Below are 18,239 nucleotides of genomic sequence, written 5' to 3' on the forward strand. Positions count from 1 at the left end.
TGAAATGGAGGATGCACTATGTGAAAGCTACCTGGATCAATAAGCTTTGCCCACCATGCAGGCCGGTACAGCGCATGTTGCCTGTTCCTATGGCAACCTGCCCGACCATTACTGTGGTCCAGTAAACCATACCGGCTAGATCTGCACCCACACATATACTCCCACTTTCATCGCCTGTCCCCATAGCAACAGTCCACTCTACAGGGCCCAAGCAGTTGAGACCCGGCGGGCACACACGCATTAAATAATACCACAGTTTACTATAGAATACTACAGTACTTACTATAGAATTCTGTAGTATACAGTAGAATAGTATACTACACACTGTAGAATCCCTCAATCGTGTGTAGTACTTAGTATAGAATTGTGTTGTATACTGTAGAATACTATACTACACACTGTAGTATACCTCAATCATGTATAGTACTTACTATAGAATGTTGTAGTATACTATAGTAAATACTACAGTATGCTACAGACCACAAAAACACTACAGTAATGACTGTAGTATATACACAGATTAGCAGGTGTTGTAGCAGGTGCAGCGAAATGCTTACGTTACTAGTTCCAACAGTGCAGTAGATTGTAAATACTACAGTAAAGTCCGCAAAAACACTACAGTGAATACAATATTATTTAACCACAGTAGACTACAGTATTTTTTCATTTGGGCAAATACCCTCATGTTGGCTTTGAACTCAATATGTAAAAGCAGCCACACAGTCCAGCTGCTTAGTTGTTCAGTGGCATCGGTTCACTCTAAACTTAACTAATGCCTTCCTTAGTGCAGTGCGTGCTGCTATGCTGGCTATCAGCCTCACTAGAGACATAGCACACACGCATACTCCGAGGCAGATTGATAGAGATTGATGATATGCCCCATCCAAGTCTCTCACTGCATTTCCCAACGGAAAGGAAAAGGAATCTCAGCTTGGGCATGGCAGCCATGACGGATCGTCTCACACCTCAGAGGAATTTGGTCACGGAATCTGTTTGCGCTTCACAGACGCTTATTTTTAATAGCTTCTGAACAGGACTGCTGGATTCAAGGAAAACATTACCAGGTTTGGCTTGAAAAAGACCTGTCTCTTGGAAGAAGGATAAAGAGTGTCAACTTGCATCCAAGTATTACCTCGATTGTTCATTTAACATTCTTTGTAATCCGAAGCCAATTCAGACCTAATTTAGTGGAAAATATTAATGAGCAACACATTTGGTGTCACGTTCAATTAAGTCCCTTTTGATTAGGGAAACTGAAACCACGTACTAATGAGCTCCTCCTCTGGCTGCAACAGAGGTCATTGGCATGAAGGTGAAGTCCAATCATTTAGATGTGGTGAATTCAGGTGGTGACTGTAGCAAATTCAGGTGTAGACAGTGGCCAATTCAGGTGTAGACAGTGGCCAATTCAGGTGTAGACAGTGGCCAATTCAGGTGTAGACAGTGGCCAATTCAGGTGTAGACAGTGGCCAATTCAGGTGTAGACAGTGGCCAATTCAGGTGTAGACAGTGGCCAATTCAGGTGTAGACAGTGGCCATTTCAGGTGTAGACAGTGGCCAATTCAGGTGTAGACTGTAGGCCAATGGAAAACAGTCTCCCTTAAATGACCTTCTGAAATCATCACTTGGTCATAGGCTAGTTGATTAAACTGTTACTTAGGCTACAGTATTCCAGTTGGAATTTTATGACTGTTTATAATTGTAGGGCTATTGAATTACCATAGTCTGGACAGTTGCTATTTGACTATAATGTCTCATTTAGTAGCTATATTATTATTCATGGCTTCATCAGTATAATACCTAATTGGACATAGAGTCATTATTTGGTCCTGGCAAAGGCCTCTTCAGAAGCTCTTAACGCAGGAATGTCTAAGGAATGCAGGCAGGGCTCAGGAGTCAAATGAAAGTTTATTGGTTGCGTACACAGATTAGCAGGTGTTATAGCAGGTGCAGTGAAATGCTTATGTTACTGGCTCCAACAGTGTAGCAGAATGTCTCTCAAACACAATACACATACACAAATAATGAAAATTCACATCAAGAAATGACAGAACGAGTCCAATTACCAATCCAGGGGTAGATATATTAGAGTGAGTGTGTCAGAATCCATAATAATAATAATAATAATAATAATAATAATAGTAGTTTAATCTAGCCTGACTGCCAGCAACAACACATATTCAATCTCATTATGGCCCCGCCCGCAATGGCATTTCTACTGACAGAGAAAGGCAGACAGACACGGTCAAGAAACTCACTGCTCGGACACACACAAACACACACACACACACACACGGCAGGCTGACTAACACACACAGGTCCTCATGAGCTCACTCGCTGTAAGGTCGATCACACTGCCACCCTGTGTTCACTGGGATTTTGTCACCACGCTGCAGTCTCACTTGCTAGGGCCTGTATGATTTTGAAATGATCAGCCATTTTGGGAGATTTAGAGAATGTGCAGTGATTTCATGTAGCAGTTTTGTGTACCATGGTTTTACCCAAAATGATCCTAACATTTGGACATCTCTTGTACTATAGAAGCACTGCTCAGATGAACGCCCCACAACATGATTTCTCACCTCTTCATTGAAATGGAATGTATCCTGACAATAGCTAGCTAATCTATGTTTGGAATTGATTTTGGAATTGATTGGTTTGTTGTGTGTGTATCAGGGGTGATGAAGAGGCGGCCCAGAAGAACAATGCTCTGAAAGCTGTGCGGGAGCTGCAGGCCCAGCTGTCAGAGCTGCAGGAGGACCTGGAGTCAGAGAAGGTGTCCAGGAACAAGGCAGAGAAAGTCAAGAGGGACCTCAGTGAGGAGCTGGAGGCTCTGAAGACTGAGCTGGAGGACACTCTGGATACCACCGCTGCCCAGCAGGAGCTCAGGTACTGGGACACTGCTTGTCAGATGTACTGCTCTCTGCTGCGCTGATACGCTTATATGTTTACTGTAGTCCCAATATGTTTATTCTGTGCTTTTAGAAAAGGATAAAGAGCCGATGTAGGGTCGCACTGAAAAAGTGGCACTGTCATAATTTGGCAAAGTACCTGCGTGTGTATCTGCATGAGGGCTATGGAGAGACAGCACCTCAGGGAGGTGTAAGGTTTAAGGGTCTACCTTCCTTCCTAACCCCTCTCTCCTCTCCTTTCTCTCCTCAGGACCAAGCGAGAGCAGGAGGTGGCTGAGCTGAAGAAGGCCATCGACGAGGAGACCAAGAACCACGAGTCTCAGGTCCTGGAGATGAGACAGAGACACTCCACCGCCCTGGAGGAGCTATCTGAGAATTTGGAGCAGGCTAAGAGGGTGGGTCTATAATCAGAGACAATGCACCTGTCAATCATCTAGTAACATATCATTACATGCTTAGCAGGCCTAGAGGCTAGGTCCACCATCAGACATGACACCTGCCAACCATAACGTCGTTATACAATAGTAACACCACATGTTTAGCGGGTCAAGAGGGTGGATCTCCTCCAACGATGTATATAAACCCTGGATTGCTGATGATATGTATTGGCCATTGAGAGGCTTTGAAGCCACCGGTCGGCCATATTGACAAGTCCTCCATAGGAATGAATGGAATTCTACAGTATTTAAATGAAATGTTTCAAGGACATAATGACATGTATTTAAGTAAGTTGTCATGGGGACAGTAGCATTAGTAATCTCTAAAAAGTATAGTGTTTTTATATTTGATTTTCATAAAAAAATATATATATATTTATCTCACAATAAAATGTAAACGTATGCATTAAGGTGTTTCTAATAGAATACACGTGGCAAAAACGAATGTAGACATTTAATAAATGCATTTCTCTAGCTTCCAAACAATTTTTTTTACACTCCCAAGATAGAGGCACGGTGGCTTCAACACAGCACCCCCTATCAGTCATCTAATGTATATATAAATCATTGGTGGCTACCTGAGAAAATAGACCTGTCAACATAACGTCATCTCATACAGTAGTAACACTACACTATCACTTCTTTGCTAAGCTGGCCAAGGGGACGGGCCTACCCAACAACTACCCCCTCTGTAAAATTCTCTCATCTCCCCAATGTATACCACAACCCCTCTCTCTCCTCTTTCCGCTGCAGTTCAAGTCCAACCTGGAGAAGAACAAGTGTACCCTGGAGAGTGACAACAAGGAGCTGGTGAGCGAGGTGAAGGGGCTTCAGCAGGCCAAGACAGAGTCAGAACAAAAGAGGAAGAAGATGGAAGCTCAGCTGCAGGAGTTCATGGCCCGAGCCACCGAGGGAGAGAGGGCTAAATTAGAACTGGCCGACCGCACACACAAACTGCAGGTTAGAGGCCAAGTCAACGGACCACGCTGTCTGTCGTTGTCACTATGTGTTGAAGTCAATTGGTTTCTCAAAATGGGAGTGAATATGTTTTCATGTGACTATGAAGAGATATTTATAGACCTTTGTCTGTAGACGGAGCTGGACACTGTCTCCGCCCTGCTGGAGGACGCTGAGAAGAAGGGAATCAAGCTGGCCAAGGATTCAGCCGGCCTGGAGAGTGCGTTACAGGACACACAGGTGAGCAGAGACTCCTTATACGTCACCAAGCCATTACATGCTCTAATAGTTTAAATCGAAGTTGGAGGTATTGTAATGTGCTATGGAAGCAAATGTCCTTTGATGAAGCTTCATTATTGGAGACACTTGTAGCTAATGCCAATCGGCTGTATAAACAGCATATCACAGTCTCCATCCAACGAGTCTCATTGTAAGTGATGTTTCACTACCGTTGGGTCTTTGCGTCTTTTGTGTGTGTGCGTGCGTGTAGGAGCTGCTCCAGGAGGAGACTCGTCAGAAGCTGAACCTGAGCTCTCGTATCCGTCAGCTGGAGGAAGACAAGAGCACCCTGCAGGAGCAGCAGGAGGAGGACGAGGAGGCCCGCAGGAACCTGGAGAAACAACTGGCCACGCTGCAGGCTCAGGTATGGACCCCACTGTTATTCTTAATGTTTCACTGCCAATAGGACAGGGTTTTCCAGCTGTGAACACCCACCATTTACTACAGGTTGTGGTAGCTAGATTCCTTACTCACGAAATAGGTATTGGGTATAAGTTGAATACAGTGTTGGGGAGAAGTAAACTACATGTAGTTCTACTAGTAATCTAACTATATTTTGCAGTAGCTTGGTGGTAGTTGAACTAAATTCAAATCTAGGTAGTGTTGTCAGTAGTTAGGCAATAAATGTTTGTTTTTTTCAGCATCAGACCTGCCTAATTCTCTCTTGGAACATCGTTTTTGTTTAATAGGCTAAATAACACATTCTGTTAACATATGACCCTAAAGTGATCTATTCTTGCTATTTGTAGTGTACGACATATCAGATTTACATATCATTTTTCATGAAGTAGTTTGGATGTAGTTGTCATGGAAGTTACCACCAGGGACACCGGAAGTCAATTTTAAATGAATCATTCTTTATTAAATGGATAGGTTGACTGGATAGGTCACAGTCAAGCTAAAGTACCGGTCTGAAGTGAGCTCTGGCGGGGCAGTCCCGTTAGATCTCTTATATACAGCTTACACAGACAAGTTATATTTGCATGATTTAGCTTATTCATTATTCATAATGAATTCATCATTAACGTTTAGTTCATGCATGTGACAGACCAGTACCTCATGAGGCTTCTTCTCTCCAAGCTGAGACCTTGAAACTGAGGTATCCCTTTCCGTTCTCAAAATAATGTTCTGGGCGTACTGCCAAATTGCAGATACTGGTCGTGAGGGTTCCTCCCGGGCACGATCAGTCACTTGCATGAACCCAGTCGAATTGTTTATTAGAAAAGCACAAACATAAAATGTTCCTTCACACATTGAACTACTTTTTTAAGGTCACTTTAGTTAAGTAAACGTATAGTTTTCTTAAGGGTAGCTTTAGTGTAGTTTAACTTATTTCACTGTGAAGTAATTGCTATCTTGGTAAAAATATATTTTCATAGTAGCTTCCCCAACACTAAGATGATGTAATGTGGTTTTTCAAAAAAAGACCACTGTCATTTTCTGTATATCAAATGCTCACTCACAAAGCTGTGAACATTATTTCCTCATGTAAGAACCACAGAAAAAACAACAACCTGAAAACCTTTGTGTTCTCTACCTAGCTGTTTGAGTCGAGGAAGAAGCTGGATGAGGACTTGGGGACCCTGGAGTCTCTGGAGGAGGTGAAGAGGAAGCTGCAGAAGGACATGGAGCTGACCAGCCAGCGGCTGGAGGAGAAAGCCTCCGCCTTCGACAAGATGGAGAAGACCAAGACCCGCCTGCAGCAGGAGCTGGACGACCTCATGGTGGACCTGGACCACCAGAGGACCATCGTCTCCAACCTGGAGAAGAAGCAGAAGAAGTTTGACCAGGTATCGTATCATCTCCATTTGTCTTTATCCTTTCCTCTATCTTGCTTCCTTTTCTCCCTCCTCTCACCTTTGCTTATCTCCTTCCCCTCTCCGCAAAATAAAAGTAGACCTGCCATTAATGAAGGAATGGCTGTTTTTGTGATTTCTTGATTCCAATGATTGCCTTTGTTAACATTAACTTACCAGTAAGACATTGCTTGCCATCCTTCTTCATCACTATCTTCTCCCTCTATATTAGCTCCTGGCTGAAGAGAAGACCATCTCTGCCCGCTATGCTGAGGAGCGTGACAAGGCCGAGGCTGAGGCCAGGGAGAAGGAGACCAAGGCTCTGTCTATGGCCCGGGCTCTGGATGAGGCCCTGGAAGCCAAGGAGGAGTTTGAGAGGCTCAACAAGCAGCTGAGGACTGAGATGGAGGACCTGATGAGCTCAAAGGATGACGTGGGCAAGAGCGTACGTAGTTTAAGCTGAAGGTTCATAAATACCTTATACAACCCAGTCCTAAGCCTTGACTTGGCTAGGCTCATCCAATGAGGATTGATAGAACCAAAATATATAGGTTTTGGTATGTTTCTTCCAATATGGCCACCAATCCACACACCACAGAATGAGTGAGAATTCCTGTGTTACAGGAGCTGGTGGTGGTTCCTAAACGTTGTTGGAGACCTTACACACATGAAGCCTTCTGTAAATTACTTAATTTTGAAAGAACGCTGTCCACCCACCATAGAATGTTGCTTTGAGTGAAATTTTGTTTGACTAATCCTATGGGATGGCTTCCTTATGACAGAAAAGAGATGTTGCTGCTAAAAGTCTCTCCACGTCCCCCTGTGTGTAGGTCCATGAGCTGGAGAAGTCGAAGCGCACCCTGGAGCAGCAGGTGGAGGAGATGAGGACCCAGCTGGAGGAGCTGGAGGACGAGCTGCAGGCCACGGAGGACGGCAAGCTGCGTCTGGAGGTCAACATGCAGGCCATGAAGGCCCAGTTCGACAGGGACCTGCAGGCCAGAGATGAACAGAACGAGGAGAAGAAGAGGACGCTGGTCAAACAGGTACAGAGACGAGCAGAGAGGACCCTGTTTAGGGAGTAACATTCAGACCTCTAATAGAAACTCGGGTGATTTAGCCTGGCCAACAGTTCGGAGAAAATAATCACCATATTATTATATGGTCAAAAACTTTAACTTATGGACTCGTTGTGTACTTCCCTTCCATCTTCACCCTAACCATTATTGCATCCGAGCAAGCTAGAACCCAAACTAGGTTTCATCACTTACTTGGTGTTTTCATCCCTCTCTGTAATATCTTGTTGTCTGACCCCTGACCCCTTCCCCAGGTTCGTGAGATGGAGGCAGAGCTGGAGGATGAGAGGAAGCAGAGAGCCCTGGCTGTGGCAGCTAAGAAGAAGCTGGAGATGGACCTCAAGGACCTGGAGGGGCAAATAGAAGCATCCAACAAGGCCAGAGATGAAGCTATCAAACAGCTCAGAAAACTACAGGTGAGACTTCATACAGGATTTGTGTTTGCTTGTTCATTCTCAAGTTGTGTTGATCTATTATGCAGATTTATAAATATTGAATCTTCCAACCAGGAATTCTGGGAATATTGGGAAATTTAGCAGAATTTTGCGATCCTACAATGTCGATATATTTTGCCTGATTAATTAAGAACTCCTAGTTGTCTGATCTCTGATAATCAGCTATATTATTTCTTACACCTGTATCCTTTTATCATTAAAATGGACTGGTAGCCTCTGCAGGTATGGTATCTGTGCATGTCTGTCCACTGTGTAGTCAGCTTTAATGTATCTTAGATTAGAATATGTCCAGGACTACCAACGTCTGTATTTAGATGACATCCCTGATGCTGTAAACTCATTTGTAGCTTCCCCGCTGGCCTTACACTATTATATTCAGTACAGCTACGGGGTTGGGGTCGGTTCTATTTCAATTCGGGAAGAAAAACTGAACTTGTAACCTTTTCTCGTAGGCTGCATTTTATACAGGCAGCCCAATTATGGGCAACAGATTAATCTGATTGGTTAAAAGACCAATTAGTGGCAAACAATATCAGAATTGGGCTGCCTGTGTAAATGCTGCCATAGAGGAGTATTGAATAAAATCTCATTTGAAATGGAGTTGACCCCTAACTAACCCTGTAGAGTTGCCCCAGAACGTTGGTCTCACTCTTTGCCTTGCTGCTGCCCCCTGCAGGCCCAGATGAAGGACTACCAGAGGGAGCTGGAGGAGGCCAGAGCATCCCGTGATGAGATCTTTGCACAGTCTAAAGAGAACGAGAAGAAACTAAAGGGCCTGGAAGCTGAGATCCTACAGCTGCAGGAGGACCTGGCGGCTTCAGAGAGGGCCCGTAGACACGCTGAGCAGGAGAGAGACGAGCTGGCCGACGAGATCTCAAATAGCGCCTCTGGAAAGTGAGTCGCTACATTTAGCTGATTAATGATCAAATTCAAGCATGATATTTTCCAGATTTTAATGGTGCAACATTCAGAAATCGCTGGTTGCTAAAATTGTAACAGGTCACCTAATTTCAGGTTCTGTGACAAAACAAACAATGTATCGTGTGTAGAGAATCATTGTACCATCTAAACCGCTATGAAATATATTTTCAATAACCCAAAATCTTGTATTTTCAGATGTTTGAAGCTGGTGTACAAAACTGAAAGTAAAAGACGCAAAAACGAAACTTAAGAACGGCAAGCATATGAATAGCGCGTGTAGAACAGATCTACCGCTTCTTAGACTTGCTTTCAATGAGAATGACAGGTCTATAACTCACATTTCTATCTGAATTTGGTCAGGTCACCCAAAAAGTCACATACTGCAGCTTTAAGTGGACCAGCAGCCTCCCCCCCTGATTTATATACTGCGTTCTGTACCAACCACATCACCAAATCAATCACTTGTTTGTGTCAGGTCTGCCCTGCTAGATGAGAAGAGGAGGCTGGAGGCCCGCATCTCGCAGCTGGAGGAGGAACTAGAGGAGGAACAGAGCAACATGGAGCTGCTCAACGACCGCTTCCGCAAGACCACCATGCAGGTACAGTACAACTCTCACATTGTCAAACACGTACACACAGCTCATGAAGGTACAGAACATGTAAAACTCTCTTTAAACCGGCATTGCCTCTTGACGTTTTGAGGAGGAGATCGGACAAGAGGAAAGTCATTTTGAGATTCACTCATACACATAGACGATTCCTGGACCATTCTATGGCCTGGAGAGTAGTCTATAATGAACTGCACTAACAACTAACAAGTAGCACACCAGACTACTTCCTGGGACCCACAACTAACGGCTTTCACAAAGAGTGACCCTCTCTCCCTTTATCCCCATTTCTCTCCCAAGGTGGACATCCTGAACACGGAGCTGGCTGGGGAGCGTAGCGCGGCCCAGAAGAGTGAGAACGCCCGTCAAGGAATGGAGAGGCAGAACAAGGAGCTGAAGGCCAAGCTGGGAGAGCTGGAGGGGGCAGTCAAGTCCAAGTTCAAGGCTGCCATCACCGCCCTGGAGGCCAAGATACTGCAGCTGGAGGAGCAACTGGAGCAGGAGGCCAAGTAAGAAGCCTTCAATATACTGTACTAAATAGACGTCAGAATGGGGCTCAGAGTTTAAAGATGGGAGGTTACCTAGAATTAAATGTAGGCTTGAATAGGTGGACTCTAGCTCATACACTCAATGTAATGATTTACACATACTCAATAGACTGCTAGAGATAGGAGTTTCCCCTAACCACAGATCTATAATCACATTACAAACTACTCAAAATCTGGACCTTTACAGACCCAGTGCAGTCAAAAATTAGATTTTTCTGTGCTGTGTATATACATTTCCACACCTGGAGGTTGAAATAATACTGTGAAATTGTGAAAATTATGATGATGTCCTTTTAGTATAAAGACAGCCTGAAAGTTTCAGCCCGTTTTGGTGGGATGGAGTTTTTGCCTGCCTGGTGTCATCACAATATGGTAAATTAGTTAATAGACCAATAAGAAAGAGTTCCAAACTTTTCTGCCAATAACAGCACTTTTTTTGGTTTTCCCCTCCCCACTCCCTGACAGTCCGAGTTAAATTCTTACTTGAGAAATTGCTCTTTGCCAAGAAGCTATTTTTGTATCTTTTTGACCATTTTAATTGAAAAAAATCACCGTAAGGTACTTCATTGTTACCCAGAAATGATTTGATATTGAGATATATGACTGCATTGGACCTTTAACATTAGGGGGCTGAAAACATCCACTACCATTCAAAAGTTTTGGGTCACTTAGAAATGTCCTTGTTTTCCTTGAAAACATACATGAAATTAGTTGCAAAATGAATAGGAAATATAGTCAAGTTGTTGACAAGGTTATAAATATTTATTTTTAATTGAAACAATTATTGCTTTCGTCAAAGAATCCTCAATTTTCAGCTATTATAGCCTTGCAGACCTTTGGCATTCTAGTTGTTGAGGTAATCTGAAGAGATTAAACCCCATGCTTCCTGAAGCACCTCCCACAAGTTGGATTGGCTTGATGGGCACTTCTTACGTACCATACGGTCAAGCTGCCCCCACAACAGCTCAAACGGGTTGAGATCCGGTGACTGCTCTGCCACTCTATTATAGACAGAAAACCAGGTGACTGCTTCTTCCCTAAATAGTTATTGCATAGTTTGGAGCTGTGCTTTGGGTCATTGTCCTGTTGTAGGAGGAAATTGGCTCCAATTAAGCGCTGTCCACAGGGTATGGCATGGCGTTGCAAAATGAATTGATAGCCTTCCTTCTTCAAGATCCGTTTTACCCTGTACAAATATCCCACTTTACCACCAACAAAGCACCCCCAGATCATCACATTGCCTCCACCATGCTTGACAGATGGCGTCAAGCACTCGTCCAGCATATTTTCATTTTTTCTGCGGCTCACAAATGTTTTCCTTTGTGATCCGAACACCTCAAACTTAGATTCGTCTGTCCATAACACTTTTTTCCCAATCTTCCTCTGTCCAGTGTCTGGGTTCTTTTGCCCATCTTAATCTTTTTTGTTGTTGTTTTTTTTTTTTTTTTTTGGCCAGCCTGAGATATGGCTTATTCTTTGCTACTCTGCCTAGAAGGCCAACATCCCGGAGTCGCCTCTTCATTGTTGACGTTGAGACTGGTGTTTTGCGGGTACTATTTCATGAAGCTGCCAGTTGAGGACTTGTGAGGCGTCTGTTTCTAAAACTAGACACTCTAATGTACTTGTCCTCTTGCTAAGTTGTGCACCGGGGCCTCCCATTCCTCTTCTATTCTGGTTAGGGCCAGTTTGCTCTGTTCTGTGAAGGGAGTAGTACACAGCGTTGTACGAGATCTTCAGTTTCTTGGCAATTTCTCGCATGGAATAGCCTTCGTTTCTCAGATCAAGAATAGATGGATGAGTTTCAGAAGAAAGTTATTTGTTTCTGGCCATTTTGAGCCTGTAATCGAATCCACAATTCTGATGCTACAGATACTCAACTAGTCTAAAGAAGGCCAGTTTTATTGCTTCTTTAATCAGAACAACAGTTTTCAGCCATGCTAACATAATTGCCTTTAAAATGATACACTTGGATTAGCTAACACAACGTGCCATTGGAACACAGGAGTGATGGTTGCTGATAATGGGCCTCTGTACGCCTATGTAGATATTCTATTCAAAATCAACCATTTCCATCTACAATAGTCATTTATCAATTCAATGTTATTTTAATGGACAAAAAAATGCTTTTCTTTAAAAAACAAGGACATTTCTACGTGACCCCAAACTTTTGAACAGTATTGTACAAGGTTGCCTAAAGTGGAGGCTTTTACTACATCCTGATGCAAATGTATGTCCCCATCAGATATGAGTCAGTCAGGGTTACACTATTTACCCACTTTCCCGTTATCACTCTTTTTTTCTCCCAGGGAGAGGGCAGCAGCCAATAAGATCGTCCGACGCACAGAGAAGAAGCTGAAAGAGGTGGTGATTCAGGTGGAGGACGAGCGTCGCCATGCCGACCAGTACAAGGAGCAGGTGAGTGGTCGCCTCGGGTCCATATTGAGCTTGAAACAATCTGTTCCGACATTTGGAAAGGGTGAGTAAAAGGCCATGGATGCCATGTTAGCTACTAATTCACTATAATCAGAGTGTCTCTGTCTCTCTCCTATTCCCACCCACACTCTTCTGTAGCTTTGGCTCTCTCTCTCTCTATTCCCACCCACGCTCTTCTGTAGCTTTGGTTCTCTCTCTGAATTCCTCTGTCTGTCCCAAACTTTTGTCTCCATCCTTGTTTTTCCAAATTCTCTCTCTCTCTCCTCAATCTCTCTCCTGTCTCCGCCCGCGCACTTGCAGTGTTTTAATCTTGAATTGGCCCATGAATTTGCAATGTAAATACGTTGAATTGTGCCAATAAAATTCAAATCCTCCCCCTGTCAGATGGAGAAGGCCAACTCTCGAATGAAGCAGCTGAAGCGTCAGCTAGAGGAGGCTGAGGAGGAGGCTACCAGGGCCAACGCCTCCCGTAGGAAACTACAGAGGGAGCTGGACGACGCCACCGAGGCCAGCGAGGGCCTGACCCGCGAGGTCAACACACTCAAGAACCGCCTCAGGTGCAGCCCCTAATAACACTCTGTATATACACTTCACATAGTTCTTTATGCCTATCAGCAATCCCTCTGCCAGTTTCTTTAAAACAAAGAAGACATTCATTCACTTCCCATACATGTTCATCAACACACCTATAGATGCAACAGGACACACACCTGTCATAGATCTGTGGGTGTGATAAATGACCATGTATGTACAGTTGAAGTCAGAAGTTTACATACACTTAGGTTGGAGTCATTAAAACTTTTTCAATCACTCCACAAATTTCTTGTTAACAAACTATAGTTTTGGCAAGTCGGTTAGGACATCTACTTTGTACATGACACAAGTAATTTTTCCAACAATTGTTTACAGACAAATTATTTCACTTATAATTCACTGTATTACAATTCCAGTGAGTCAGAAGTTTACATACACTAAGGTGACTGCATTTAGACAGCTTGGAAAATTCCAGAAAATGATGTCATGGCTTTAGAAGCTTCGGATAGGCTAATTGACATCATTTGAGTCAATTGGAGGTGTACCTGTGGATGTATTTCACGGACTACCTTCAAACTCAGTGCCTCTGCTTGAAAACATTGGAAAATCAAAAGAAATCAGCCTCAGAAAAGATATTGTAGATCTCCACAAGTCTAGTTCATCCTTGGGAGCAATTTCCAAACGCCTGAATGTACCACGTTCATCTGTACAAACAATAGTACGCAAGTATAAACACCATGCGACCACGCAGCCGTCATACCGCTTAGGAAGGAGTTCTGTCTCCTGGAGTTGAACTTACTTTGGTGCGAAAAGTGCAAATCAATCCCAGAACAACAGCAAAGGACCTTGTGAAGATGCTGGAAACAGGTACAAAAGTATCTATATCCACAGTAAAACGAGTTCTATATCGACATAACCTCAAAGGCCGCTCAGCAAGGAAGAAGCCACTGCTCCAAAACCGCCATAAAATAGTCAGACTACGGTTTGCAACTGCACATGGGGACAAAGGTTTTGGAGAAATGTCCTCTGGTCTGATGAAAGGAAAATAGAACTGTTTGGCCATAATGACCATCGTTATGTTTGAAGGAAAAAGGGGGAGGCTTGCAAGCCGAAGAACACCATCCCAACCGTGAAGCACGGGGGTGGCAGCATCATGTTGTGGTGGTGCTTTCCTGCAGGAGGGACTGGTGCACTTCACAAAATAGATGGCATCATGAGGAAAGGAAAATGATGTGGATATATTGAAGCAACATCTCAAGACATCAGTCAGGAAGTTAAAGCTTGGTTGCAAATGGGTCTTCGAAATGGACAATCACCCCAAGCATACTTCCAAAGTTGTTGCAAAATGGCTTAAGGACAACAAAGTCAAGGTATTGGAGTGGCCATCAGAAAGCCCTGTTCTCAATCCTATAGAAAATTTGTGGACAGAACTGAAAAAGCGTGTGTGAGCAAGGAGGCCTACAAACCTGACTCAGTTACACCAGAACTGTCAGGAGGAATGGGCCAAAATTCACCCAACTTATTCTGGGAAGCTTGTGGAAGGCTACCCAAAACATTTGACCCAAGTTAAACAATTTAAAGGCAATGCTATCAAATACTAATTGAGTGTATGTAAACTTCTGACCCACTGGGAATGTGATGAAAGAAATAAAAGCTTAAATAAATCATTCTCTCTATTATTCTGACATTTCACATTCTTAAAATAAAGTGGTGATCCTAACTGACCTAAGACAGGGAATTTGTACTGCAATTAAATGTCAGGAATTGTGAAAAACTTGAGTTTAAATGTATTTGGCAAAGGTGTATGTAAACTTGCGACTTCAACTGTATTTGCCTGTCGTCCTCAGGCGTGGAGGCCCCATCAGCTTCTCGTCTAGCCGTTCAGGCCGCAGCCGGCAGCTCCAGATTGACGGAACCTCGGTGGACAATTCTGACGACGACGCCGACAGCCGCGCCAGCGACCACAATGACACGCAAGCCTCCAACCAGACCGAATAGACGCTCCCTGCTAATCCTACCAACCCTATCAATTAGCCAGCCTGGCAGAATGGTGACTACAACACCTCAGCCTCTCCATCTGTCCCTGTCCACGAGTCAACAGCAGGGAGAACCAGGGTCCTGTTCATTAGGCACCAAAACAGAAGAAACAGGGAGTGACTACCTGGATTTGTTCATAAAGAACCACTTGTTTTCATTTTCCATTGAAATACTTTTCCAAAAGTTTTTCTACGGTGTGTTCTAATGGATACAACCCAGACCACCCCACCCCCCAGAAATGCTCCATTCCTGGGGATGACAAAACAATTACTCCCACTTGAGCGGCTTACTCTGCCTTACTCTAACAATATTCCTACTCTACTCTGGCTAACTGCTCGGCCCGGCAAGTGTCCCAACGATCTTAATATAGTCCTCCCTAGGCATGGAATTATGTGCTCCGCTTAAATGAGTATGTAAACTTAATGTACAAGTGCTTTTGACTTATGAACTCTGCGTGTGTGCACATGTGAGTATGTAAGGTATGTGTATGCCCCTGAACGCCAAACTGCAAGGAAAGGAGCGAAACTAGGAAACGTTCACTTTTGTCATCCTCCTCCCACATGAAACAAAACATTGTCTTGTAATACAAGTGTGTCACCAAATGTAAAGCCATCATCTCTCCCCTGGCTAAAAGCAGACCTAACAAAACTCTCATCAGAGAGGACATAGTCCTATTCAACAGTAGGTCAGAGGTCAATGGACTGCCTCCGCTTCCCTCATTGCACGAGTCTCTTCCTGACGTACAGACTGTTGTTCCGCTTCCAAACACTACAATGAAACAAGATGGTGGATTCACTCAGTCTGACCTGTTCTGGGAGAAAAACATGGAATGGAAAGGATGTATTAACTGTGAAAAGCTTTTCTCCACTTGCTACAGCATCTCGTCACAACTCTTTAAAAACAATTGGTGACTGACTTCTTATAGGAATCGCATAGGTCATGATGGACGTTGTTGGTTGCTGTATTTTGACCAGTTGGAACACTATTTGTCCTGTTGTTCAGGAAGAAGCGTTGAAGGCAGTGAGGTGTGGTGTGCTTAGATAATGGTCGCTGGCGTACGTATCACAGAGAATCGCTGGAAACTGCACGTAACTGCACAATGAGTGTTCATATGCCCCTGTAACTGGAGCCAGGAAACCCCAAGCTTCTCTCTGAGTGGTCACATAATGTACAATACAGCCCCTTAGTCCAACACTAATGTTGAGAGCTTCGATCGAACGTGTAGTGTGACTAGCTAAAGCCTACCGCTCAGAGCAAGGGGGGCCCCGCCATCTCACTGTGTTTGTGCCATGGTTTGGTTGTAAAGTAGGACCCCTAACTCTCCTTTAGTATACGCTGACACACCAACTACCAAGCACTTAGTATTCCTAGATATAACAGCCTTCCACTGGGGATAGCATCTCAAACCTCTAAAACTATTAAGCCACTCTTAACATACCAGAATGTCCATATTCATCAGCTCTCTACTCTTCCTTTGGCATCTCTGTTCGGTATTAGGGTAATGAATGGAAACGGACACTTTTACTCCAATGTTAGCTCAGCTGTGATGACATGTTTCTTTAAAGTGCCTTAGACACTAGATAAGAGCACTGGTGGGTAATGCACGGTGAGCACCTGTTTTTAACAGAAGGACCTGTAGGTGAGCTGTGTGTGCTACATAAAAAGCTAACGAGGCAAACCTGGTGAACGGAAAACAAACACTACTCTTTTCTTCTTCTAACCCTTCGTCTTGTGTATTTTTGCTGTGTGTCATATCATACCCAGTGCGATACCTCCTCTCCCGCTCATATACCTGTAGCAATGTCTCTCTCCATAGGTGGTGTGTGTGTGTGGGTCAGAAATCAGTGTTACTATTAACTATGTGAGATGTGGAGCCTTCTGCTCCCCCTTCAAGAGCAGAATGTGATTTCATTTGGTTAAAAGCTTTAACATCTATGTAGTTTTACTTGTGTTTGTATTATTATTCTCAGACTGGCTGTTGACGACCAGGATTTCATTACAACAGCAACCCCCCCCCATTTTAATTGTTGTTTGCCTCCTGTATTTCTAGACTACAGTCATTTTTTTTGTAAAAGACAATAAAGCATATTCATTGTAGAAATAATGTGATTCCACTTTGTCCCTTGTGGAGGAACCCCTACAGACTTTCAATTCAGTCATGCATGTTTCTCTCCCCAGATTGGAGAGCACAGAGGGTAGCTATGCCTGAAGGGACAGATATGATGGGTTGTTTTAGGGAAGTGGTCTAAATTCAGTAAGGAGTCGGGAGAAGTTAGAAAACAAAAACGACTGTGTTTTAAACCAGGGACCTGCTTCAGATGGCAACCCAGATGTTATACTCTCCACCAGCTGGGGGGCAACATCATTGGCGTAGCCAGAAACTTGTCAGGTGGGCCTGCATCAATTTGGCCATTGGGTAGAGGAAAATGTGCAGTTTTATATCTCATCTCGTGCTATTCTACACATTTTGAAAATGTAGCATTTTAAGACTAATTGCAGCTAAAATATAGGTGTGTTGACTAATAAACATACTGGATTATGAGTTGTCTTGTTTTGCTAAATGAACAAATGAAATAGGCAGTAGCATGGTGATTATAGCCATAGAAGCACAGTGGCAAATGGCTCAATGCAGTCATTCATGGTTTATTGGGGGTGTGGCTTTCAGTTAGTTCATTTTTTGCAACCCATCCAGTGAGAGTGAATGTAAATCCAGGTGTTCTGTTATATTTAATCAAATCTGACTAACCCAGTGCACTGCTTGCTATGAATTCTCTGACTGTTTGCATATTTTGGTAAAAAGACAATGTCCTTTTTGGAACATTTTACAAGTAAAGAGCAGATTTGTTTTTGTCCTGGGCAGGTGAGTGGAAGGGCTCTACCGCATGGCTTTCACCTGTCCAGTCATTTCTAATCAGTTACTTCAAGGGAGGAACAAAGGATGCACTTTTTAAAGAATCCAAACCGGGCCAAGAATTGGGAAAACTCCAGAGCCTTCCACAAGGAAGTTACCTGGAAACCACCGGCATGGGTGAGAAAGGTCAAAGAGCAGAAGTGTAATGATGTATTTTGACGGTGACTGCCTGATTCGATCCGTTAGAAGATCCGTGATACAGCGCAATTGAGGTTTAAAGGCAATGTCTCCGCAGTTACAGGAGACTGCATTCACAGTAAATGCTGCTGATGTCCACTTAATAGGAATTTACCTTTACATTTAAACTGCATTGTAGCACAGATCTTCAGCCTTATGGA

At 43.6% G+C, this 18,239-nt stretch overlaps 1 protein-coding gene across 6 annotated transcripts in view; it reads left to right on the forward strand.

Moving 5' to 3' along the window:
- Nucleotides 1–17,094, forward strand: part of LOC109865030 (myosin-10) — an 84,624-nt gene extending 67,530 nt beyond the window's left edge. For 4 of the 6 annotated variants that reach the window (XM_031831252.1, XM_031831266.1, XM_031831259.1 and 1 more), the window contains 15 exons: nucleotides 2,677–2,889; nucleotides 3,163–3,307; nucleotides 4,103–4,309; nucleotides 4,442–4,546; nucleotides 4,797–4,949; nucleotides 6,127–6,375; nucleotides 6,614–6,826; nucleotides 7,212–7,424; nucleotides 7,709–7,870; nucleotides 8,586–8,803; nucleotides 9,306–9,429; nucleotides 9,739–9,947; nucleotides 12,293–12,401; nucleotides 12,804–12,976; nucleotides 14,801–17,094. In XM_031831252.1, the coding sequence (XP_031687112.1) occupies nucleotides 2,677–2,889; nucleotides 3,163–3,307; nucleotides 4,103–4,309; nucleotides 4,442–4,546; nucleotides 4,797–4,949; nucleotides 6,127–6,375; nucleotides 6,614–6,826; nucleotides 7,212–7,424; nucleotides 7,709–7,870; nucleotides 8,586–8,803; nucleotides 9,306–9,429; nucleotides 9,739–9,947; nucleotides 12,293–12,401; nucleotides 12,804–12,976; nucleotides 14,801–14,951 (2,644 nt within the window). In that variant the 3' untranslated portion in view covers nucleotides 14,952–17,094. The remainder of the gene's footprint in view (nucleotides 1–2,676; nucleotides 2,890–3,162; nucleotides 3,308–4,102; nucleotides 4,310–4,441; nucleotides 4,547–4,796; nucleotides 4,950–6,126; nucleotides 6,376–6,613; nucleotides 6,827–7,211; nucleotides 7,425–7,708; nucleotides 7,871–8,585; nucleotides 8,804–9,305; nucleotides 9,430–9,738; nucleotides 9,948–12,292; nucleotides 12,402–12,803; nucleotides 12,977–14,800) is intronic. The other 2 variants (XM_031831278.1, XM_031831288.1) reach the window with 1 other exon arrangement.
- The last annotated feature ends 1,145 nt before the right edge of the window (nucleotides 17,095–18,239 follow it).

Source organism: Oncorhynchus kisutch, linkage group LG1 (assembly GCF_002021735.2).
Source record: "Oncorhynchus kisutch isolate 150728-3 linkage group LG1, Okis_V2, whole genome shotgun sequence".
Lineage (NCBI taxonomy): Eukaryota > Metazoa > Chordata > Actinopteri > Salmoniformes > Salmonidae > Oncorhynchus > Oncorhynchus kisutch.